The sequence below is a fragment of the Aythya fuligula genome, chromosome 1 (assembly GCF_009819795.1).
Source record: "Aythya fuligula isolate bAytFul2 chromosome 1, bAytFul2.pri, whole genome shotgun sequence".
Lineage (NCBI taxonomy): Eukaryota > Metazoa > Chordata > Aves > Anseriformes > Anatidae > Aythya > Aythya fuligula.
This window is the reverse complement of record NC_045559.1, coordinates 184,923,305-184,949,661: the sequence shown is the minus strand read 5'-3', so window position 1 is coordinate 184,949,661 and position 26,357 is coordinate 184,923,305. Positions and strand designations below refer to the sequence as shown.

Below are 26,357 nucleotides of genomic sequence, written 5' to 3'. Positions count from 1 at the left end.
ATTTTTATATAATTAATACTTGTTTGGACTACAATACTTTCCATCTTTCACATCTGGGCTTTGGTCCCCCACTGGTCACAGGGTGTCAAGGTAATTCATTTTGGGACCCTGACTCGGTCTTGTTTTGCTAATTCAAATTGAACATTAATGTGCTAATTATACCATAAAAGGCCACAAACGATATAATACTACATCAAAAGACCACGAACGATATCATGTACCTGTAATGAGGTTTCAGAGACCGGTCCTTTAAATGTAGCCAAGCATAGAGATACTTGTCAACCATTGAAGATAAATACTATGGGAGAATCTTGTACATACACCCTGGATTATAACAGCTGGATATATCAATACCAAATGTCTGTGACTCTGTAATCACTACTAAAAACATTATTTTGGAGACTATTTTTCTGAGAAGAGGTTGGCTGTTCTGTTTGTTTTGCCCTTGTTTGTGTTTGATCATTTGCTAAACTTCATTTTTCTGATGTGTAGAACCAGAAAGCAACCTTCAGTACCTCCCTCACCCCCACTGAAGGAGACGTTGATTTGTTTAGTGGAGCTGTGAAAAGGGGTTTTCCTGCCCTGCAAGATACTGGTGAGCAAGCTGAGTTCAGAGTTACGGATTTCTCTTTTTGGACCATGAGATATTTATTGTCCTCAAAAGCCCCTTTACATCATGACATGGATTTGCAGAGTGTTTCAAAAAGTTGATCCTAGTAGTTGGCATCAGGTTTAGGGCTGGTCACTGCCTGAATATGGAGTCTGGTCATGCCATTACCTATAGAGGCAACATCACCGCTCTGAATCTGGCTCCTGTCAGGGCAGGTTCTTCCTACCATCACTTTTTTCATGCTCTGGTAGGAGCTGAAGAGAGGGAAATCAATGGATATCACCTTTTTTTCTCTTCGTTTTTTCTTCTTTCTTTCCTTATTCCTGTATCTTAAGCAAGTGCTCCTTTTAGATGTAACATGATGCTGGGAGTGAAGAAGGTCTCTGCCTTTTGCTTAGATCATCCTGAGCCATGAAACAAGTGGAGGGAAATGTTGGCTGGGCACTGACCCACACAGGGACAAGGGCAGTAATGAAGCCATTACAGAGTCACAGGGCAAGGAAAGGTCTGGTGTCCCCATCACGGCCTCACTGCAGGCACTGCTGCACTGCCCACCAAGTATATTATAGGGCATTTTGTATTTTGTGGTATCACTACACATGCTGCTGTTCTGTTCCAAGGCTTTGATGATTGTGCAGCGGAAAATAAAACACATAGCTCCTTGACAGCACTGATTTCCGAAAAAGCCAGTCACTGACCCATGGCAATATACTTTTTGCTTCCCTGAAATGTGCCACGTTGGGCTGAGATCTCAATTCTCACAGGCACGTTTGGTGTCGGAGCACAAAAAAGGAGCCCTGCAAGGAGCAAAGATGGGTCTGGCTGACCATTTTGTGGATCAGTGGATCAAAGAGACTGAACAGATGAATTGTTTGTGCGAGGCAAATGATACTAGATCATTAAATTACTCTTATTTTCTTCACAGAAATCTGAATTTACGGTGTAACTTGTAACTAAAGAACCATTTTCAGCACTTACAGGACTCTCCTACTTGGTCAAATGCTGAATTCAACTTCACTGAAAATAGTTTACCCTTTAGCATTTTTGCCATGTGAATTGTTCTCTTATGCCATTATCTAGGCAAGCAGCTTAATCTGAGTCTTCACCTAAATATTTTCCCAATGTTGTCAATAACCAATTTGATAGAATTGCAAATAGACAGAAGAACAGAAATGAATCAGGATTCAGCAGGAAAACAAATAATCCTGTGCTCGTTCCTAGGCCAAGCTAAAGTAAGGTCTCAAGTCTTCTCTTAGGGTTGACTTGCTTTATCAGCAGATGTGATCTCGGATCCATGTAATCACCATGGATTTTAGTCCCTGTTTACTGTAGGTTGTCAGGATAGTGCCTGACCTCCAGTGGCAGTAGAAGTGAATTGCTCACGGTTCCCATTGGGTTCAGCTGGGAACCAAGGGGTCTGAAAACCTTTAGGTGATTGTATATATAGGGTGTGCTTTTGGAAAATGAAAATCAATGAATGCAATGGAAAATATATTAAAATGGACTATGTGGCCAAACCTGAATTAATTTGCATTTACAAATAATGTTTCCTGGAGGCAGAGGTTTACAACAAAACTTTCAGACTTGATTGCTGATGGTTGTAACAAGCCGGTAGGGAGCTCAGGACCTGCAAGAAATTAATTTCTCAGCAACGAACTCTGTGTAGCCAGGTGATCTGTGTGGCTCTGCTGAGGTGGGTTGGTTCCTATCCCATTCCCAATGCAGAGATCTGCTTTTCTTCTCTGTGCCTGAAAATCTGCACAAAACAGGGCACAGCGAGGAAAGCGAATGACTCATCCTTTACACTCAGCACCCCTCCATGACACACATATGCCTTCACAACAAGAGAGCTGAAGAAGGGAAAGGAAAAAATAAAGTCAGAGGAGACCGCCCACCTTTTCTCCATCAGAAATGTTTCCTGGTCATTAGGGCTTGGTCTTTGTTATTGGACTCGCTCCAGCTGATGAGCAGCCAAGCATCTTTTCTAGGAGAAGAAAAGAAACGGCATATGGGGATCAAAATATAAGTTGGAACTGACTGTATAAATCAAATACTTGTGCATCATGCATGCACTGACTGTACACTTTGGCAGAGGTCTTTGGAAATGCCTGGATGCAGTTCAACTACTCATCTGGGATACTGCTCAAGGATTTGTTTTCCAAATGGTGGCATCGCACTGTGTGAGGAACCAACCTCATCACACGCTCCAAACTGGGGCATCTGGGCCAAGTCTTCAATTTAAGAAAAACACACCCACTGCTGAAAGGTGGGAAGCACAGAGATGGGGAGGCAGCAGGGCCAGGGAAGGCTACATGGACTTAAGCATAGACTGGAGAGGTCCACAGAAAAGAAAGCCACTGAGAGCTCCTTTGCACACGGAAAGCATCCTGAGCTCAGAAGTCCTCGAAGTGCCATGCTTTTGAGGCTGGAGGAGTCTCGGGGCGAGAGGATATCACCACTGAGAGCAGAAAACTGAATTAGTTGGATGTGTTGCCTGACCATAGGGCTGATGTTTTCTTCTGCAGTGACCTTCCCAAGCCCAGGGCTTGGTGTTCTAAAAAGATTCAATGGCATCTTATCACCCTGCACCCATATTGCAGTGGTGAAGCAGGAGCACAGCCAGGTCCAGCCTTTTTTGTGCTAAGGGTTGTGCAAAGCACTGAAGAGGGACACTTCTCAGGAACTCACACTTCTGCTTTGTTTCTCACTGAGGACTTTGTTACCTTTGACTGCTCCTGTTTAAAACTGTGGTATTGATACATCTACACAGAGTTTTTGCAAAGAATTGCCATTGCCATGGTTGTTGCTAGATATCAAATATCTTTGTAATTGTGACTGCTTCTGTATCTGTTTCAAATTGTGACTCTGAGCTCTTTCAAGGCATCCTATTAGCCTAGAAAAGACATTTTATAAATACTTAAAGAACCTTACACAGACTTATGTATTTTCAAAATGGCTTGTTGTGCAAGCAATTAAATGTTCACAGAAAGGAGAGTCATAAATAAAAGGAACTTTCATCTTGTAGGCTGGTAGAAGTTGTCAGATGCTGTGTTTGTGTTAAATATGGTTTGATAGTACTTGTTCGTAAAATTAATAGCTGTCATACTGTCTTATCTGATCTGGACCAGGGGAAGGATTATACCCTTGAACCAGCAAGTCTCTGCGTTCGTGACTGCTTGGCTAAGCCATGGCCATGGTTATGTGGCCATGCCACAGCAACCTGCTTGTAGCTCTAAGCCTTGCCATTTGGCAAGGGTCCTGCTGGGGTTGTCTGCCACCTGGGGCAGCCCCCTAACACTTCATGCATCCCCATTCTACATCCCCAGCTTCAGGCTGTGGTCAAGTGGGATATTGGTTTGCTATGCTGACTCAAAAATCCTGTGGTGATTTCTGTAACACCAGGGGATGCAAACACTCCATTCCCTTTTCACTTTGGAAAGGCACCAGGAGGGAAAACCTGGCAGCAGATCTTCCACGACTCTTAATGGCCAGTTTCATTTTTCTGCTTCTAGGGAGCAAATGGAAAATGTGACTCTATCAGCTCCTTGTATGCAAGTGTGTGTTTGTTTATGTCTAATGGAGGATGCTGGGTGGTCCTGGTTTTATGGAATGAGACCCTGGGGAGACCGAGCCTCAAGGCTCAAGTAATCTGAGTCAGAGACTCATGTATTTACCTTCTGAAAAACAGTCAGGCTTTCAGAAGTAATTGTTCCACCACATAAAGAGTTTAACAACAACTTTGGCAAATACAATGGAGGTTGATTTGGGGTCATAATCATATTGAAGGCAATCATGAGGCTTTAAATTAATAAGACATGTATTAAACATAGGCTGAAAGCACTTGCCCTTCGGTAACCCACTCAGTCTTAGCTTCTGAAGGATTCATGTGGTGTTTAAGTTAATAATATATTTCTTAACAATAGTTTTTCTTTTAGTAGCAGATGTATGACAGCTGCATTTATTGTCAACTCTCCTAATTTAGGACTGTTCTCCTGCTTAAACTGAAGTGTCCATGCAGCATTAGAAAGGCTTCCCACTGCTCACCAGTTGGAAAGTCCAGCCCCAGGCTTCCCATCTGGTATCACTGCAGTTATTTTGAGAGAGGCAGCAAAGGGCTTTTCCCTCTTCTTTTGGGTTCCCAAGACCATCCCTGTCATTCCAGGTGGTGTTTTATTTTTAATTGACGTCCTAATGCATTAAGTGTTTGGGTTGTCTCTCTGATTTTTTTTGGTGTGTATGGTTTCTTATAGAAACAGAACGTGGGTAATTCAGTGGGATAAGTCCCGTATTAATAAGCTCCACTTTGTCCATCTCTACTGTAACTGTTACTTGAATTTCTCTGAGGGCAGAAGCTTCTCCATGTCCTACAGGTTTCTTTAGAATTCACTGATGGCTAAATTAGTGTTTTCTCTAAGAAAAAGTCTTCCTTGTGAGCTCAGTGTTTTTGGTCTTGTTTTGCCTGCTGGCACAACACCTGCCACAACACCAGAGCCTGCACACTGGTTAGAGGCTCTGGAAAAGCAGCACAGGTCCCGTGTGTTATTTATGTAGCCTTTCCATGGGGAAGGGCTGAGGAGGATCTAAGGGTATTCATGCTGTACCTGATGGGGCACTGGGAGCACTGTTGTGGGAGTAACTGGGACTTGGGTGTGCTGTCACCATCACTGTAGTGGAGACTTATAAATCACACAGCACCAGTTCAGAGGAGACCAGATTTCATCAGTTTTTCTATTCACGAAACAGCTTGCTGAAAAAAAAAATAGATGACTAGAAGTTGGCGATGATACTGACATTGTTAAATCTTCCAGATCACCCAATGAGCAAAAATGTCTTTGATTTGTTGCAATTCCCTGCATTCTGCTAACAAGAACCAGGTGAAATACTCATGAAGATTCCTCCCCCCAAAAAATAATCTAATTCAGAGGCTTTTCACCAGAATCTGTTACATTTCTAAATTCACAGGAACCGTTTGCTAAAACATTGTTCTTTTTCTCAGTTCCAGAGAATTCAGATGATAAAAAGCCTTGTCTGAGGTGTAACAGTTACAATTTCATTATCAATTTTAATCAAATCACAGATCTTACAGGGAAAATTTGGTGTGTTGACTGATCTGAAAAAGCCAGAATATTTTTCAAATTTTCATTGTTTTTTCATTGTATAAACAAGAAAACAAGACGCAAACCCAAAACCAAACCCAGAGGAAGTTCATGAAACTATGCCATGTAAATACCGGGAAAAAAAATTGTTTCCATTTACAAAAACTGAAGCTGTTTTCTTTTTCACAGCTACTGACAAGCCATTGGCTATTTTTGAGCATGGGATTCTGGTGGAATGGATCTTCATTTCTAACGATGGCCATACTCGCATTAGGAGACACATGGTCTAAAATACAGCATTCTACCTCAGTGTTATCACTGGGGTTTAAGAGTGTGCTTTCCATAACTTTTGTTAAAATGAGCTATTCAAAGGGTGTTGCATCACGAAATGATGTTCATGTTCATGTTTGATGTTCAAATGATGTTCATCATCACCAAATGATGTTCAACACAAACAATGCCACCTGGGAAAGTTTTAAAGAATAGGACCTGAATAGGTACATCCCCTTTTTCCTTGCACATGGGTCCATACCTACAATCTTGCTCAGTTTGGCCATTTTTGGTGACTTTCTGAGCTCTGCTAGCCCCTGGTGCCATGGGGATATTATCATCTCTGAGGCTTGGCAATGTTGCTCCACGTTGGTCATCCGGAGTCTCTCAGTGTCTTGTTGTTCATGAGCTCTAAAAAGCTGTGAGGCTGTGTGTAGGGAAGGATACCAGGCAGTCCCTTAGACTGGTTGTTTGATGGAGTCTGAAACAGTCCAATTTATTTTTTAAAGAAGAGAGAGCAGAGCAAACTCTTCACTTAGCAATACCAGCAGGTCTGTTAACCCAGATTCACCTCAGCCCTGCTAGAGGAGGATCATTCTTGGTAATTCATACCCAAAGCTTTTGCAAGGGATTACTATGCTGCGGTAACATATGAAAGTCTGTACTTACAATATCAGAGGTCATTCGTATGTCAAGCATCTGCGTTTTGTAATGTGAATAACATCCCATGTGTAGTGTAAATGCCCTCCACCTACTGGGAATCTATTAGCAGCTTCACTTGTAGTGAAATGGCATGTGGTTTGGGAAATACAGGTCAGGAAACAGGGAGTTTGTACCTTGGATTCTGGATGGATTACTCAAAAGAAAGGCAGCTTTCACTGCAGCTCTGCCAGCTGTCTCAGGTCTCAAATTCCACCTGAAAACCTGCTCAGGGAGTTTCCACATTACCTCTCTTCATATCTTTCTGCTAAAATAACACGACAATAAGCTCAGGATTGGAAATTAGAGGAATAAGTATATGGAACCAAGCACTCTTGTACTTTGTCATATATTTCTTCTTAAATCCCTTGGGCAGATAATTTTAATTTTCAAAATTTTCCATGATCTTAAGGAAGTATTCTGTTTATGGTTTATATATATGTATATACGTAAAATAATTTATTTTTATCCACTTTTACAATGAGTAAAATTAGATAGGTGTTTTGCTCTGAAAATTCACAATAAACCCCAGTAACATTTTATAAATATTTTAAAGTGCAATTTATTCCCTTTGTATTTAAGCCCATGAATTACTCATTACTTAGCACATCCTTCCTCCTGTAGGCAAACAGCAGTAGTTGCCACACTGTTTTAGAATGAAAGCTGTCAAGATAAAGGTGGGTTTCATTAATGAATTACCACTAGAATATTACACCACAGGCACTAGCAGCATGGTTGGAGGTGGCTTTTACCAAATATTTTTCACATTTACCAGAATCACATGGGTGCGAATGAAAGCAGAAAAAACTCACCTCATGTGCAGATAAACTTTTTTTTTTTTTTTCTGAAATGCTCTTAACAGCAATAACTGATATTTACCTAATGCCTTTCATCCAAAGCAATTTGCAATTAATTAATCTTCATAGCTCTCTTGCTAAAATAAGAGCACTGAGAAAATGATGCTGGAGAAGCTAGGCTGATTGCCCAGGATTCGCCTCTAATGCAGACAAAGTGCTCTCTTACTAATCATCACAAATTTCATTCAGTTTTTCAGTGTGAAGACAAATTTTGGTTGCAAATACCTGATATTCAGAATCCCTGTTGAAGAAACCTTGTAACAGTGACCACAGGACACTGACTGTGGCAGTGGTACTGCAGGCTCTCTTCTCCCTTTCTAGGGAAAGAAAACAAATAGAGGGCACTGGTCAACCCAGCACCATATTCATTTATGTTAAATTCATTACCTACTGCCACTTAGGACACAAAAAAGTCAAATGCTGAGTACTGGCATTTCTGCCATAGGAAACCTGCTCTGTCTCCAAGAGTCTCCTTTGACATGAGGGCTGTCCTCAGTAACATTGCTCCAAAGCTGTGCCATTACCCATACATTTAAATGTCAGGCACTAGAACCCAAATGGCTTGAGATCATTGTCTACACTTAATGGAGAGAAGGAAGAGCTTTTAAAGCACTTCTCAGAACAAATACAACTTTAACTTTAACTTTGTGCTATCACAGTAGTGTGATGCCGTAGCAGAGTATATGCCCTTTCAAAATAACCAATATATTTCTTTAAAATAAATAAATAAATAAAAAGTCTTGGAGATGCTCTTAGGCTACACTTCCCTGCAAAATAAGAGGAAAAGGAAGAGAAAAAAAAAAAAAAAAAAAAAAAAAAAGAAAGAAAAAAAAAAAAAGTAGAATTTCTTTTGCAGTAAAAGCAGTTGTGATTTTCACATACTCACCTGCCTTCAGGGCCCAGGAAAACACCAAGGGCATGTGGTGGGCCTGTCAGATTGTGCCACCACAGACGGGAAGGAAACTCTGCATAGCCAGCAAAGATACGTGGGAGTCTGCCAGGCAGATCTGCCACTTGTGCTCTCCTGAGGCCTCTGCTGCTCATTAGCAGTGCTAAGAGCTATCAAACTTATCGTCAAAAGCACAGGGCTTTGAAGACTTTTTCCTGCAACTAAAGTACTATGGAAATCACTTGAATTACAATTTTCCAGTGGGCACTGCTCCGGTTTAATATTTCTACACTCGTCCAGTACAGACACTGTTAATTAGATGCACCTGCAGTACAAAAGGCATTATACGTGTTAGTATAAAACATTACAGACCATACTTCTGACTGTACTTTATGACTCCTTAACTTAATTCCGACTCACCCGCCCACACTCGAATATATATACACTTTCTTAATCCTGTTAATAAGTCCAGGTATCTTCAAAAAATTCACTGGGATTTAAAATTGTACAAAATGAGAAGCTCTCCTACTTCAATAAGCCATGTACTAAGTATATGATTAAAAAGCTTTCATTTAAGTAGTCCCTTCAAGGTCTTAACTACAGGAGAATTCATACAGAGGTGAAATTAATAGGATATTCCTTGTTAATCCTGCAGTTCAGTTTTCACATGTCAGAGGTGGACAAGTGAATTTATCTTCAAAGGTCCTAATTAGGGGAAAAACATCAGCAAGGGTGCATGTAATTATGTCTCTTTGGAACATCAAAACCTTGTTTCTTAAAAATGATGGATTTAGAAACATGACCTTACAAATAGAGACTTCTTGCAAAATTTAGTTACCTCTTTCCTCCCTAGTCAGAGCCCTAAATCCAACCAAGTGCCCAAACACTTAAAAGACCATGGCCCGGAAGCACTGAATGATCCCAGGGGGCCCTCATGGATGTGAATATGACAGAACACAGAGTCCTAATTTACCAACTATGATTTCGAGTTCAAGTTACTGCCTACTAATCATTGCCTAATTTGAAACAACCTGAATCCCTCACATCCTGGCCATGCATTTTGTAGGCAGGGAGCCTCAGGGTTTTCAACTCTGCTGCGGGTTGCTGAAAGCAAGCAGAATCAAACGAGGCCTTCCCACTTGTTTTTAAATAGCATTCACTGGGTGCTTTATGACTAACTAAATATTATTCATGACAAATCTTGAACACTTTTGGTATTCAGATTTGGGCAAAGCCTGGTAGTTAGTTTTAAACAGCCAGCTCCAAAGGGAATTGTGTCTCCTTTTGACAGAGCTGGAATGATCCTGCAAGAACTTGAGGCCAGTCCAACCAAGCCAATGTCAGATGTCTTGGCCAGGCCAGGCATTGGACAGCCCAATCTACACAGCCATGCTCTCCACTCATAAAATGTGTCCCTTCAGAGAGGATGCTGTGCTATCTCCTGCTGATGTGGCTGTTACCAGGTAATGCAAGCAGAGGCTGTCGAAAGGGCTGTAGAAGGTTGATCTGCCCTTGGTTCAGTGACAGACCCACGAGGAGCCCAGGTGTCATGTACTCACCCTTCTCCTCTCCTCCTGACTGGGTACACAGGAAAAGGATGATGATATACATCCTAATTTCAATACAGACCATCAGCTATAAACCATTAGCCTCCTCTCTTACTGAATTCAAAGTTTTGAGAAAGGGAACGTTTCTCTCAAGATCAATGGTTTGTGTGAATAATGCTTGATTGTCCGCGCCTGACCATGTCCTAAAAAGTTAACACACTGTCCTGACTGAAGCACCATCCAAGTTATTTTCAGAGAGGCCTGAAAGTATTGTTCTGACACAAAAGAATTAGGATGCTCCACTTAGGCATGTTAAAGGGGAGTGGCTTTGCTGTCTTAAAAATGAAGAATTGTAAAATTTCTGGAAATTGCTGGGACTGAATGCTTGTAATAGACCAAGAAGGTCTTTTACATACAACTGTGTTGTTTTGGAACATCAAATCCTTTATCAAGTTTACCAGTCATTTTAGTAACAGTATCAGTGTCCAACCCTAAAGAAGTTTTTATCTGCATGGCTTGGTATTATATCACATTAAAACGGATGATGCAGCTATGTGTCCAGCCTGGCAGCAACTTGCCTACTGATGCAGAAGACCAGGAAAGGTTTAATGACCTTTTTGTCACTTGTGTAATTTCAATACCAGCAGCTAGTACTAGTCCAAGAAACTGTGATGTTTTTGCCAGTGCTCCTAGATGTAATCATTAGCCTCTTGCAGTAAGAGTTATATCCACAAATCCCCTCTGGCCCCCTAAAGTATCTTCAATTCAGCATCCTTTGACTTAAGAGTAACTATAGTTTTAGTATAAAAGTAGCAGATATAATGATGTACACCAATGACATGGGTTAACATGGTTCCTCCTGACAGAAGCCACTTGTTTGGAGAAGACTCCCCAAATCCAAGGTGCGTGGTGGGAGCCTGAAGGTGCCCCAGTCAGAGGAGGAATTTCATGTCTGGCTGTCCAGGCTGAGTTTCTTCTCTGAGCTATAGATTTCCTTCTCCCGAGTAATCAGATTGGTGTTTTCCATTTTTACAAACCCAGTAAAGAAAGTATGTCTAGAGCATAAATGGTAATATAATGCCATCATTTATATTACAGTTGTCTGAGCAAATAGTGGTGTATAGTCATTATTGAAAGCCTGGCATTGGAAATCAGGGTTCTTTGTTCATTATTCCCCTTTCACTGTTCTACTCTTGGCTCTACCCTTATAACTCTGTGGAAATTACTTCTACATGCTTCAGTTAAATGGGTTTACATGTTATTACTTATTAGTAGCATTTATTAAATAAAGAGAGGCTACTAACTTGAAGATTGCTCCTGCCAGTCAGTAAAATTTCAATAGGAAGGGAAAAAGGAACTGTAGAAGGATCAAATGAACAAAATGTTTGATACCTTAAAAAGTAATAAATAAATAAATGTTTTTATTCTATAAAAATACTCACAGCTTTTAAGAACTACATCTTCTATGTACCCTCTGTAGGTTTCAACACAATTTTGATTTTATATACTCTTAAGAGCTTTCATTTTATAAAATAAATGCAATTTAACATCTGTTCTCTGCAAAATACTATGGACCAACTGGCTTAGATGATTCCAGTGCACAGAAATATAGCTAAAACTCTTTGCAAAACTTATTTAACTGGGTAACTGGGTCATAGTATTTAGTGCTGCTGACTTGTAGAATAACTGAATTTTGTTCAAAAGCATCTATTCAAGGCATTATTTTTGCAAAGATGAGGAAAAATTGTAATAGGTCACACTGAAAAATGAACACAGTCTTCATGGATAATGCCATTTGTAAAAGACACCTGTTTTGCATGTGGCTTTTTCTCTCCAGGTGTTTTTGAATGGCAGTTTTACTTCCAGGCTCCTCATAATTGACAATATTTATTTAAAAAAAAAAAATAAAAAATTAGTTTGATCAAATCAGTTAAGATGTTTTGTAAGGAAAACAATGCTTAATCAGCAGAGCTCCACAAGTCAAGCTTATTTTTGGAGACTTAAAAGTCAATATAGTCAGTGCCTGTGGAAAAATAAAGCTGTCCACTGAAACTTGCTTCCTGACTGCTGAAACTCTGGAATACATAATGATTTTTCTCAGAAGCTTATTTTTACAATATTTTTTCCTATATGACATCTAAAATAAACAAAAATACATCTGAATACATGAGCCAGCACAGAGCAGCACAGTGCGTGTTGCACATTACTTCCAAAGAAGCTCACAAAAGTTAACTGAGAAAAGCAGATTCTCATATGCTATCCAGAAGTAAACAAGTGCTTGCAGTGGATATTGCCTACCTGAGCTTCAGTAAGGCCTTCGACACTGACCCCAGTAAGATCCTGATAGAGATGTTGTTGATGTATGGGCTGGATGAGCAGACAGTGAGGTGGGTCAAACAATGGCTGAACCACCTGGTCCTGGGGGTAATGGTCAGTGGTGCAAAGTGTACTTGGAGGCCAGTGACAAGCAGAGTGCCACCTGGGTCAATACTGGGTCCAGTCCTGTCACCAGTTGACCTCCAGAAGTCAACCTTAACCATTCTGTGATTCTGTGAAGTGACATTTCTTGACAAGTTCATTCTGCTAGAAGGAAAATTTCCAGTAGGAAATTTCAAACAGACGAAAAATGTTGAAAACATCTAATGGTCCAACACCTCTCATTTGTACTTATCCTCCCTGTAGAGGATATACCAGGGTGAAGGGGCAGGAGAATGTGCTCACTGTGCCAGCTTTTGCTGTTCTTGGCCTGAGCTGTGGCAGACATTTTGTTTTAGAAATCAGGCCCTGATTCTCATTTTTAAAAGACTTGAGAGTGGCTCTGTGCACCTCCGCTCCACGTGCTGCTGCAATCTGTGGTCTTCAAGAACAGAGCAGAGATGTGAGGCCTGAATCCTCCCTCAGTCTTGGCTGCTATTGGGACCCATCTCATCTCTTTGTCCCCAAAGGAAACACAGAGGAACAGCTCATAAGTCTCCCATCTTGCCGTGCTGCTGCTGGGGTTTCGTAGGCTTCTCCTGACACACAAGCACTCAGTCCTGCCCCTTGCATTTCCATGGAGAATTAGGCACCTTCTTGAACATGAGTGATGAGGGTTTCTCTGCCCTTTTCCTTGCCCACTAGAGCAGGGGGGGCTCATCTCCAGCAGGATGGATTATTGCACCCACTAAGGATGTGGGAGAAGGGGGCTCAAAGGGTGCAGGTCAGCCAGGATAACTCAAGCTATTCTACAAAATGTGGGCAAAGATTTTTCTTGAGCAGCATGTTGTTCATGAGGATGCGTATGGTCTGAGAACACTGAATGGCTGCTCTGAGAAGCTTAGGTTCCTCCCTGCTTGTCTCCAAAGCACGGTGCAGCTTTGGTGCCTGGCCCCACTTTTCTCCTCCAACCAAAGCACTGCTCAGCATTCACGGGAGGTTCTGTTCAGCTGCTTGCGGGCCTTCATACTCTGAAATGGAGACATCTGTTGATTTGAATCTCCTTCAGGGCTGAGAGGGTGATTAAGTTTACATAATGTGTGCTGAATTTGAATGTGAATTGAAATAGGAGTTAAGTTCCTAAGCAGCTTTGAGGATCTGTGCCTGGGCTCATAAAATTCAATTAATTAATGACTAACTGGAGACCCTCTAGGGCTCTTCTATCTTTGAGGTTTCAGTATAGCATCTCCCCTCCTGGGCCCATACTGCATGCTCTGAAGGCATTGTTATGCCAAAGGAAGGAGGCAGACACATTTACTAACTCTTTAATCTATCACAATTGCATGTAAACTGTAGCACACACATTATTGTGGCCTGGCAGAGAGTATCAAAACTGGGTGCAACCAGACCTTGCACACTGACAATGGTTAGGGCATAGTTTAACCTCTCCTAGTCTGGTGAACTGTGGCATCCAGCATGGATCGCTAAAGCTGATGGACATTCATTAACATTTTTGGAATGCCATTAACATTTTTACCAAGGATTATACCCCTTTTAACTTTCCAAATATGGTACTCCACACCAGTGCTCAAAAAAAAAAAAAATAGAAGCAGCAATTCCTGGAAAGAGGCATTTATTGATGATATAATGCCCACAAGTGTCAGCAGATGTTATTCCTTATAAAAAGGAATGTGGCTCTAATTTGGCACTTCTTGCTATCAGGAGGAACTTCTTGCAGAGCAGATGTCACTTCCAATCCTATCTTTCAGGGGGGGCTGTGCCCTGTTAAAAATGGCATACCAATTTAGAAGTAGGCATGGTGCCACTGGAGCAGATGGCTATGAGCACAAGTCGTGTTATAGAACTGGTGTTTGCAGAAATGTGAATGCTGGGGCCAAAGTCCTACCCAGGAACATCAAAATGTTCCTACCCAGGAAAAATTCCGTCTAAGTAGGTTGATACATGCTAATTAATGCTTTAGTATTGGTAGAAATGGATGTTGTCAGTACCGCCTTTACGGCTTTTCAAGCTTTTGGGCAACCATTGGTGATACCAGTAGCCATTTTGGCAGCTGAGGACATTGGAGCATAGATGTGTCCTTGGGAGAAATGCTGTCTGTGCTTGGTGTTACTCCAACAGCTCTGCAGTGCTTGGGAACTGTTGCAGTGTGGAAGACTGCTCTGCTGGGCAATGAGGAGGAGAAGTGGCTCTGGACCTGCATTAACCCATCCCCTCTTTAAGGCAGTGTATGACTCTCTACCACCCAAATATCTGAAGCAAAACTGTGCTTCTGTCCTGAAAAGCATGTGCTTTTTCTCTTGCTTTGAAGTCAACGCTCCAGTTGCTCTCACTGGGACAAAATGCAGTATTTCTTAGAAGTTCAGCCTTCATGAAAAAGCTCGTTTCAGTAAAGTTAATAAACATGATATTGAAAATGTTGTTTAGATATAGATACTTATTTTCTCTCCCAAAATGAACCTGCTGAATTTAAATGTTAAATTGATATGTAATATGTTCTTCTTAACTTGTATCTTCAAGTTGAACTTCCAAAAGCATGATGAGTACTTTCTTGCCTTGAAATGTACCTCAGGCATTAAGAACCAGCCCCTTCTATAATTAATTGTCAGGCTTCAGTGGCTAAATAATAAATCAGGTGACTCTTATCTGATATGATTGAAGTCTTCATCCATATGTCTAGAAGCTTACAGCAGATGTTTCTCTCTTCTCAATTAGATAAGGAAACATTTTCCCCATATGCAATCCTGCCTCAGCTTCTCAGGGTACCACACAAGATAATTCACCAGGGTATTCATGACATGGGATGTTTCTTGTCACTCTGATCAGAGCTGTACACTGAAAAAGGAAAGTTTTCAGGAATTATCTGGTTATGAACGACCTTCTTATTCTGGACTTTTCACCTGTGACAATTCAGCTCCAAGGTGTTCCGAGAGATGGCCCTTTCAGAAGGTGATTTTTCAGGCCCATTTTAAAATGTCTGCATACTGCAGGTAACCTTGGAAGCATTCCAATAACCTTATGTTACCATTTCTGACAAATATTGTGATTGACCAGTAAAACATTTTGCTGCCTTCACTTTATACTCTGTGGGGTTTTGATTAACCAGCTACACAAATGAGCGCAGCTAGCCAAGCAGCTGTGCAATCAGCCAGTGCTAGGCAGAGCTACCAACAACATATGGTGAAATTTTACTCCATAATAGAATACTCATCTTGCCTGGTAGAGTTGTAACATTTCCCAAGAGCCCCAATAAGACGTGCTGAGTAATCCAAAGTGTGGCACAGTCAGCAAATTGTCTGCGGTTCCCACTAATAGATAAAGAAATTTTATTTTGTGGTGAAATTTTCACCTTACCCAATGAAGCCTATAGCACTTCAGCAGGGAGCGGCATGTAACTCCACTCAAGTAAGAAATCCACTTAACTGGCTCCTAAAATATGTATTTTAATTGGTGAGATGAGATGAATAAGTTAGTATTGATACAAGGAAGTGCATCAGCAGAAGGTTTTATTTTTACTATCTATTATGCATGAAGGACACTGAAGATAGGTCTGTGCCTCAAAAAATAATCTAGATTTTAAAAACTCAGAGTCATCAAAAACAGTAAAACTTGTAAAGGAGGGAATTTCAATTCCATGTCAATATAGAGAATCAGATTATCCATTTTGTTTATTTCTACTGAATCAATTACAGAAGCACCACAAAGCTTGATTGTTCCTACCACATTGTTGCAGACCAGTGCATATTCCAGTTGAGTTGGGAAGGCACAGCCCAAAGGGTGTCACTAATCATCAGAGCCAGTGGGATCATCTGAACAGCCCAAGGGATCATGAGATATGGGGAGGCACCATGCTCCTTCCCCTTATGATATAGGGGCTGTCTCAGAGGTACCCTCCTGCACTACAGAGACTCAAAGCCATCTGAAGCTCAGGGAGATGGTTCCCATCCTGACAGGCACTGCAGATCTGGCTCCTTATTTCAGTGGCAGTTATCAAGCTCAAAATTCACAATGCAAGTTTTGGTTGAATACTAAGACTTCTGAAAAAAAATAATCTTTTATAAAGGCACGTGGGCTTGAACAAGCCTTCTCTAAAGTAAATATGATAAGGAAGGTTATTGTTAAGACACCTTTGTCTGAGCTAAAAATATGCAATGCGAAAAAAAATAATTTGAGGTAAGTAAGCTACGTTTAAGGATTATGTGAACATCAGTCCTCATACAGCTCCTTTTTCTGGATAGAACAGAAACCTGTCACCAGCTTGTTCCTGATCTATTGCCCATTTGGCCTAGTGTTTTGGGAAATACCAGGCACTGGCTCGCAGCAAAGACAAAATGACAAATTAACTGGTCAGTAATCTCATCTACTATCATAACTTCATAACAGCACAGTAAGCCCTAAGGACTAATGATCACACTGAACCACTTGGTCAATAGCATTGTTTCAGAGCTGTGCATTCACTTGTGTCTGTTGATGATTACACCGCAAAGCATTATATTGAAATTTACAGCGTTGAGCTTTAAAACAGTAACCCTCAAATCAGAGAAATAAAAAGCTCAACTGGCAAGCTGCAAACCTTGTTAAGCAATCTATAAAAATTACCATTTTACAGCTAAAAATTGGAAATAAGTAGCGGTCCTTGATTAAAGGATGGGCATATGTTACAGTTTAGTGAAAAGTGTCTTGCATTTTAGTTTTAAACATCACATGATTATTCACAGTAGTTTAGACGTTTTCTTTATCATAGTGTTACCCATGGCAGTGATTTAAAAATTCATTTTGAGCTTGTATTTGTGTTTGAAAACTGGGGCACAGAAGTGCAGCCTAGGAAGAAACAGCAACAATAACAAAACAAAGGAACAATATATCCCAACATTTTGAAGACTATATATATATATATATATAATTTTAGCCTCATTCATCATCAGGTTTTCCTGCTTGCTTTCTGTCTGTCTCTTCTGTTCCCTTGCTGTGTGAACTTGGAGAGCAGCTCAACTCCTTCATCCTTTTGTTGTTTGTAAAGCTCATTGAGTCCTGTGATTGGAAAGTGGTTTAGAAATGTTAAGTGGGGTCACTGCTGAAACAACTAGACATACCTTTGCTGTTATTAAACTTGGCGTCAAGTATTGTCCAAGGGTCTCTAAGATGGAAAGGGCTTGCTATTACTCTGGGTAAATGTTTGTGCTTCGGTGAACATTCATGATGCAAGCACGTTCCCAGTGTCTCGGATGTGATTACAGCTGCAGTGGAGATCTAGCAGCTCCAAGCCACATTTGACCTGCTATGAAAAGCTGGAAACTTGCTGTGTTTCAAAAGGCTGCACATAGCAGCCCATGAGATAGGGGGTTGCAGAAGCAGCTGTGCTTGCGCTTTAATACTCTTTGGGGTCTGTTTCTCAGCAAAACAGAGACCCATAGGCATTGTCAGACAAGCTATTTTTTCTAGAAAGGACCTAAGCCCTCCAACAGAAGGAGACTTTATTGCCATCAAGTGCAAGCAGGACAGCTGTGGTGGCTGTGCAGCTCCAGACCACAGCCCTTCATATTTCTCTCCTCTCAGAGCAAGACCTGCCCAAGCCACATGGTTTAATTCACATCTCATCAAATACAGACTTCACCCAAACCATGCTCCCACTGTTTTGCAGTCGTATCTATTATCATACCATATTCAATGATTTTTTTGCCAATTTTGTAAGTAATTCCAGAAGAGGAATGGTTCCTCCTAGTGACGCATACAAAAGAGCCTTCCTCTTCTTTCAGGGAAGTGGTTGAGTCACCGCCTCTGGAGATCTTCAAGAAACATGTGGATTTAGAACTTGGTAGCATAGTTTAGTGGTGGACTAGCTAGCTTAAAGGTTCGATTTACAAGCTTAAAGATTAGACTAGATGATCTTAGAGATCTTTTCCAACCTGAAGGATTCTATGATTCTCTGATATTCTATGATAAAATTCTATGATAAAATTCCAGGAGTGAGTAGCCCCTGAAGCAAGCTGCTTCAGGGTCAGATGGTAAAGGGGACAGCAGTGCATATGGACAGAGGGTGGCTCAAGCCATCTGTGAACCCCTGGGATTTTGGTCATGGTTTTCTCTGAAAACATAGCCTACAACATGTTGCTGGCCCTGACTTCTGCATGTCTTCACTGGTATAACAGCATAGGGGATGAGTGAGTGCAGTGAGTGAGTTTTCAAAAATATTTTATTCTTCCTTGTGTTTTTTGTTTGTTTAGTTGGTTGGTTTTGTTTGTTTTCCACAAGATGAAGAGTAGGATTCATTGATGCTCGTAGTTAAGAGGTGTTAAAAGTGAGACTGAATGCCTTTGGCTCCAACAGATTGCTAATGCTCTGTTAAATACTTTCCTACAAAGTCAGCAGTGCAGCTCTGCATAGAACAGAGTCTGCAAAAATACAGGGCAATTTATGTAGGAGAACCCAAATGACTTGCCAGGTGTTTCAAAGGCAAGCAAGGAGTCTCCCCTGGTTCAGGTAAAATGCTAAAGTAGGGGAGTATAAAGGAAGAGGTAAGATATGGGGGAGATGTGATCACCTGGAATCTGTTATGCACAGCACATCTGGTGTTTCTCTTCAGGCTCTTACTTAAAAAATAACAACTATAAAGATTCTGGAAGGACTGATGCTACTGATTCACTTGCTACAAATAATAGTGGAAAACATCTCATGATGTATTGATAAGTACCATTTAATGAATAATATTTCTCTTTTTTTTATTTTTATTTTTATTTTTTGTGGATGTTGTCCACCTTGACTTCAGCAAGGCTTTCAACATTGTTGCCCATAACCTCCTCATAGGCAAGCTCAGGAGATGTGGGATAAATGAGTGGGACAGTGAGGTGGACTGAGGGATTGAGAACTGGCTGGATAGCAGAGCTCAGGGGGTTGTGGCTGAGTCTAGTTTGAAGCCTGTATCTAGCGGTGTCCCTCAGGGGTAAGTACTGGGTCCAGTCTTCTTCAACTTAATCACCAACAATGATTGATGGAATAGAGGGCACCCTCAGCAAGTTTGTGGATGACACAAAATTGGGGGGAGTGGCTGATAAACCAGAGGGATGTGCTGCAACCTAGCACTGCCAAGTCTACCACCAAACCATATCCCTAAGCACCACATCTACATGTCTTATGAATCCATCCAGGGATGGTGACTCAACCACTTCCCTGGGCATCCTGTTCCAGTGCCTCACAACACATTCAGTAAAGAAATTTTTCCTAATACCCAACCTAAACCTCCCCTGGTGCAATTTGAGGCCACTTCTTCCTGTCCTATCACTAGCTGTTTGGGGGAAAAGCCTGCCCTCCACTCTGCTACCTCCACCTTTGATGTTGTAGAGAGTGATAAGGCCTCCCCTGAGCCTCTTTTTCTCCACGTTAAACAACCCCAGCTCCCTCAGCCGCTCCTCAGAATACTTGACCTCCAGACCCTTCCCCAGTTTTCTTGTCCTTGTTTGGACAAGCTCCAGGACCTCAATGTCCTTGTATTGAGGGGCCCAAAACTGAACACAGTACTCAAGGTGCGGCCTCACCAGAGCTGAATACAGGGGCACAATCACCTCCCTGGTCCTGCTGGCCACACTATTTCTAATACAAGCCAGGATGCTGTTGTTTTCTTGGCCACCTGAGCACGCCGCTGGCTCATATTCAGCCAGCTATTGTCCAATACCTCCAGGTCCCTTCCCACCAGGCAGCTTTCCAGCCACTCTTCCCCTAGCCTGTAGTGTTGCATGGGGTTGTTGTGCCAGTTGCAGGACCTGCACTTAGTCTTGTTGAAACTCAAACCAATTGAACCACTTCTTCCTTTTCATGCTTTTCCCCTACTCCAGCATGGGTTTCTCTCCATGGGCTGCAGTCCTTCAGGATAAACCTGCTCCTGCGGGGGCTCCTCCATGGGCTGCAGCCTGGAGAACTGCTCCATGTGGGACCCATGGGCTGCAGCCCCCAGCACCTGGCCACAGACACCCAGTACAGCCATGCAGCTTGTCTTACTGAGCACTTTTTTATCAAATGATCAAAAGCTAAATAGTTTTTTCCTTACTTTTTCCTCCTGGCAGCTCACAGCAGGAGGTGCACAGAGGGCTCTCCAGGTCTGGGGGATTTCTGACTCAGGGGACCTGACCAAGTCCTGTTTATCAGCCTTCCCATCCACTCATTTCTTTAATCAGCAGACTTTGCACACTGTGTTTTGGACAGCAGAGGTGTTTGTAGCTAGCTACATTTCATCTTCAAGACCTAGAAAAGCTTTTTAATTTTTATTTTTTTCTTTGTAGGAGTTCATGTAACTCCCCTTGGAACCTCATCCTTCAGTAAGACAACTTCAGAGTTGTGAACTGAAACATTTTCTGTATAATAAATTTTACAGTAGAGAATAAAAGATAGGCATATGAGGTTTCAATTAAAGAGCATTTGAACTGCATTTCTCTGCAAACAATAGGAATAATTTCCTCCTCAAGGTTAGCATTTCTACAATTTAAACTTTAGAACAAAGAGCCAAGGAAATAAAAGAATTTCTACACATGGTGCTACCCAAGCCACGGGGGTGACTGCATATCCAAGAACATGGAGTAACTCTGGAGGAGGATGCAAACAGACTGAAGGAGACACATTTGCTTTAAGATACTTTGCCTTTGTGCACAGCTGCGGAGCAGCCTTGGCCAGGTTGGACCAGCCTTTCTGCTGACATGACTGCTCAAGTCAGCAGTGTTTCAGCAGCAGACAACTCATGGCTGTTTCACAGGTCAAAAGTCTTTGTAATTTGGGTATAAAACAACTGTCTGCTCTGCTGAGGGGTTGTTATGTGTACAGCAGTGTAAAGATGACAAATGTTTCAGGTTTTCCTGTTCCTGCACAGAGTACAGCAGTCTTTTGTTGAATTTTTAATGTGGCTTGTTATTTAAGCAAAGGTCAAATGTTTTTTTCTAGAAATCCATGTATACTGCAGGTATAATACTTTAAATTATGACCTATATGCAAGTAGTCCTAAAGACAGAGCAAAATTTAACATTGTTTTCTTAGAGCCAAAAGGTATATTCTTCCTTTGTCAGAAAAGAGGATTTCCTTTTCCAACCTGCACTTTTCTCCTAGTGGATTTTCAGTAAGAATAGCAAAAAAAAAAAAAAAAAAAAAACCTTTCCTTTCTTGCACACATTTAAGAAGCCTACGTCTTAAAAATACTGGAAACATGGACATGCCAATTATTTTAATAATGTTATCATTTCCCTGCAGGCAGCACCTAAACAGTATTGTGTTGTATTGTATCTTTTTAAAATAACAGAAATAAAAATTATAGCCCTTTTCTGAAATCCTGTGTATTTCTTGCTACTATCTTTACTCATTTTCTCAAGTAAAATCTTCATCCTTCTGCAAATGTTCAAGTCCAGACATACTGTAATCTTTTGCTCTTCTTAAGTTCCCACTCAATAGATAAAGACGACACTCCAACTTTGCCTTTTTCAAATGTTAAGAAAAGATTGATTTCCTTATATCTACAAGGAGTCTAGGATGTGATTATTCCCTAAATGGCAAATGCAGGAGGAAACCGAACTGGTAGAAAAAAAGGTGTTGATAGAGGTCAATATAAACTGGAAACCTTGGCAACCAAAAATTCAGTATGAGAATATGATTGAAGTGGATGTAAGAGTTAAGGCAGAATTATTTTTTTCAGTTTACTATTCAAATGTCGGAGTGTAATCTGAGGAAATGCTTGTGGGAAATCTTTCTTGGGTGGGAGAATTTGGTGCAATGCACCACTGAAGCCTGCTATTGCTCTTTACTCTGAGAACCAGAGTAAAGTACTCTGTAAAGTACCAGTACTCTTTATTCCTGTATAACCATTTGTACTGGAGAAAATCCATGTAACTTAGTCCAAGTTGCAACGTGAATATGTTTTTGTAGATTATAATTGCTAATACAAGCTTGGTCTGCATGCCACAGTTCACATACATTTTTAATGAACTTATAATTAGAGCAATTTTGGTCTCCTGCAGGTTCCAGCTTTGCAAATGAAGAGCAAACCACTCCTAAGGCATCTGCACCTTCTAAAGATGTACCCAAGGGTAGCAGCAAGAGCACAACACAGGTATCGAGCAGCACAGCGACTCCACGCAGGAGCTTACTTCCAGCACCAAAAACTGCCACTGCACCTGCTGGTAAGTGTTCCAAACTTGTGTACCTGAAATACCATCTGCATTAGCCCAAGAAATACAGAAACCTTTTCATGATACTATTTTACTGCTTACTCACTTAATTTTCATGCCATTATTGGGCACATTGTCTAAGTGCCCAATTTGCTGTAGTTGCCATTCTTGCTAGCAGGACAGCACAAGAAGCTGAAAGTCTTTGACTCAGCGCAAGCACTGCTCTGCAACAGCTAAAACATCAGTGTGTTATCACACAACTGAAGCTGGGAAGGAAAAATCAGTACAAAATATAAGACAAAGACCTTTTGCACTACGAGTTTTGATCACCCGGTTTCCGGAAAGATTAACTTGGTTGAAACACATGCAGAAAATAACTTATTGCTGTAATCAGTAGCTTGGAGGATCTGGCAGGGAAGATGAAGCTGAAACCCTTTGTCTTCGGTAGTCCAGCTAAGCAAAAGTCGAGGGAGTGGGATGTAATATTTTGTCCATCACAGTCAGGAGTGACTGTCTCTTACTGTCGGAAAACTGTTTAACTCCATCATCTATACTCACTAACTGGGAAACAGACCAATCTGTCAAACACAATATATGGATTTCTGATTACTTTTTTTTTTCTTTTTTGAGTTTCTTTCTTTTATTTCTTTTTTTTTTTTCTTTTCCTGTGATTTTTCTTTCCTCTCTGATGGTCCCCAGCTAAGTTGTGTCATTTCAGGCTACAGCAGTAGTTGAATAGTATCAGATTTGCACCTACATATCTCCAGCAAAAGCCTTTCTTTTCCAGCTAGTGATAATGACATGATAAGCTTTAAAGGGCCATTTCGAGGTTTCTGTAGAGGAACTTTTCTGGCCTCCTTTTTTTTTTTTTTTTTTTCTTTTTTTGCTACAAGCAAGAAGACTGCTAGAAATCCTGTGCCTTTTACTACTTGTGTAGCCTCACAAGTGAGTCATTGCCAGGGAGGTTTCATTGTTGGGGCACTGCCATGAGTTGGAACCAGAGCATTTGGTATGCAATCATGTGTGGACATGCAAAATCTAATCTAGGCAGGACTAGCTAAATGGCTCAGGCTGTCATCTCTGAGTTTGCACAGCTTCCAAGTCTCAGAACCACACAGAAGAGCAGAAATTGCAAAATAATGCAAACCAATATTGATCAAGAGGGAGGTTTCCAGAAAAATAGATGGTTTGCCATCACATTGGGGAAAAGAATTACTGAGGGTGGCTGAAAGCTACATTTTACTTTTAATTTCAGTTTTTAATCTATGAAATTGTTTAATTTATGAAACAAATGACCAATCTAATCATTCTAGATTTTAATTCCTCTAGAGACAAAGCTAAAAAATAAAAGGCAATACAGAATTTAGAATATTATAAAAATTCTCCCATTCTCTGCTATCCAAAGAACTTTTGTTTTCTATATCATCACTCAGTCTCAGTGTACTTTCCTTCAGACCATTTGTTATTCTCTCTGCATGACCCTCCATTAACCACGGGTATGTTTGTTTCCGTGGTGGCACACAAACGAAAACTTCAAGCTGGCCGTGCATGAACTTGTGAGCCTCAGCCCATGTAAAGAGCTCTTACTGCCATACTCTGCCTGAGTTAATAGGCCCTGTGGAGACAAGGCAGTATAGCTTCTGAACTGGATTTACTTCCCTCCAGCCTGCCAAGTGTGATGAGTCCTCGTGTCTGTGGGTGCATGGGTCCATACAGATGTGCCCTGTGTACTCTTTGCTGCTCTGGTGGGCAGGGGCTCCAGTGGCACACCCAGCTTCCTTCCAGCAAGGCACTTTGTGCCAGCAAAGTCTAATCCTGCTTCTCTTGCAATAATGTATGAATGCTGTCTGCAGATCCCACTGTAATAGGGAGCCCTATAGAATGTACAGTCTTCTCTTTAAATATCATTTGGACAATTTTGCACAGCTTTTAAATGATGAAGCACAAAACCATCTCCTTAAAATTGAACTCTTCATTAAATTGGAAGGAAGATGCTACAGATCAAATGAAGCAAGTGGATAAAGGGCAGTGAAGTGTTCATATTGCTTTGGGCTTTATGATCCCAGGCAAACAAAGGAATCTAACAAAAGCCCTTTACAACCGTGTAGACACCGTATTTTAAATATGTCAGAGAGAGTGCATGGGTGTGCTGAAAAGGCCAGTCTCCAAAAGGATGTCCTGGAACAGATAGGGTCTAAAGGTTGAAAGACTGTTTGTACAGATACTGTAAAAGGTCTGCTTGTACTGCCTTTGTGAAGTGGAAAGAACAGCTGGCACAGGCTACCAGTCTGCTGAGCAAGTCTGGCATTAGAGCTGGACATCACAGAGCAGAGGACTGATAAAAAAAAAAAAAAAAAAAAAAAAAAAAAAGAAAAGGGGGGGGGATCAGAGAGGTAAAATCAGTGTTTCAAAAAAGCTTGAAAAGGTACTAAAATTAATCCATCCCCCACCCACCTGTAGTGGGTTTACGTGGCAAGGTTTTGGTAGCAGGGAGCCATAGGGGTGGTTTCTGTGAGAAAGATCTAGAAGCTGCCCCATGTTTGGGAAGGGCCCCATTGTTTTCCAGATCCGAGCCAATAAGCGATGTTGTTTTGCGCCTCTGTGAGAGCATATTTAAGACAGGGAAAAAACGCTGCGCCAGACAGCAGCCGGGAGAGTCAAGGGAGTGAGGAACAGCACCAAGGTCAGTGTAGAAGGAGGGGGAGAGGTGCTCCAGGCGCCGGAGCAGAAGTCCCCTGCGGCCTGTGGTGAGGACCATGGTGAAGCAGGATGTCCCCCTGCAGCCCATGGAGTACCACGGTGGAGCAGGGTTCCACGCTGCAGCCCGTGGAGGAGACCACGGTGGAGCAGGTGGCCCTGCACCGACGGAGGCTGCCGCCTGTGGAAGACCCCTGCCGGAGCAGATTCCGGGCCGGACCTGTAGCCTGTGGAGAGGAGCCCACGCAGGAGCAGGTGATCTGGCAGGAGCTGCTGCCCGTAGGGGAGCCAGGTTGGAGCAGTTTTCTCCTGAGGGATGGACCCCGTGGTACGGACCCATATCTGGAGCAGTTCTGGAAGAGCTGCTGCCTGTGGGAAGCCCACGCCGGATCAGTTCATCAAGGACTGTATCTCGTGGGTGGGACCCCACAGCACAGGGGACGAGAGTGACCAAGAAGGAGCAGCAGAGAAGAAGCGCTGTAGACTGACCATAACCCCCATTCTCCCGTTCCCCTGCGCCGCTCGGGGGGAGGAGGTGGAAGAGGGTGGATGGGGGGGAAGGTGCTTTTGGTTTGCTTTTTCCTTTATTTTCTCACTTCTCTCGCTTGTTAGTAATAGGCAATAAATCTTACTATCTCCTTATGCCGAGTCTGTTTTGCCCGTTACAATAATTACTGCATGATTTTCTCGTCCTTATTTCAATCCTTGAGCCCTTTTCACATATTTTCTCCCCATTCCTCTTTGAGGAGGGGGAGTGAGAGAGCGGCTGTGGTGGAGCTCGGCTGCCCACTTGAGCAGAACCACGACACCACCACATGTCTCTGACACCTGCATGTTTTCTGTGAAATGAATGCCATGCTCAGGAAGGCAGTCAGCAGCAAAGAAGAAACTTTCACCAGCGCTCCAAGCTGAAAGGAAAGTAAGGGCAGCATGTAGCAGGCAACTCTAAGCAGAGCAGGGATGAAATGTCTTGAAAACAGCAGAAATAATAAATTTATAATATTCTACCAAGCTATCACATAATGGCAGTTGCTTGCACAGAGAATCCAGAGAATAGGAGAGCAACTATGGTGTAGGAACATGGAATAATATAAGAGAAAATACTCAAGATGTTCTCAAA

At 41.8% G+C, this 26,357-nt stretch overlaps 1 protein-coding gene across 1 annotated transcript in view; it reads left to right on the top strand.

Moving 5' to 3' along the window:
- MTUS2 (microtubule associated scaffold protein 2) overlaps nucleotides 1–26,357 on the top strand; it is a 292,552-nt gene that overhangs the window by 184,778 nt on the left and 81,417 nt on the right. The window contains exon 6 of the mRNA XM_032208295.1: nucleotides 22,391–22,552. Within this exon, the coding sequence (XP_032064186.1) occupies nucleotides 22,391–22,552 (162 nt within the window). The remainder of the gene's footprint in view (nucleotides 1–22,390; nucleotides 22,553–26,357) is intronic.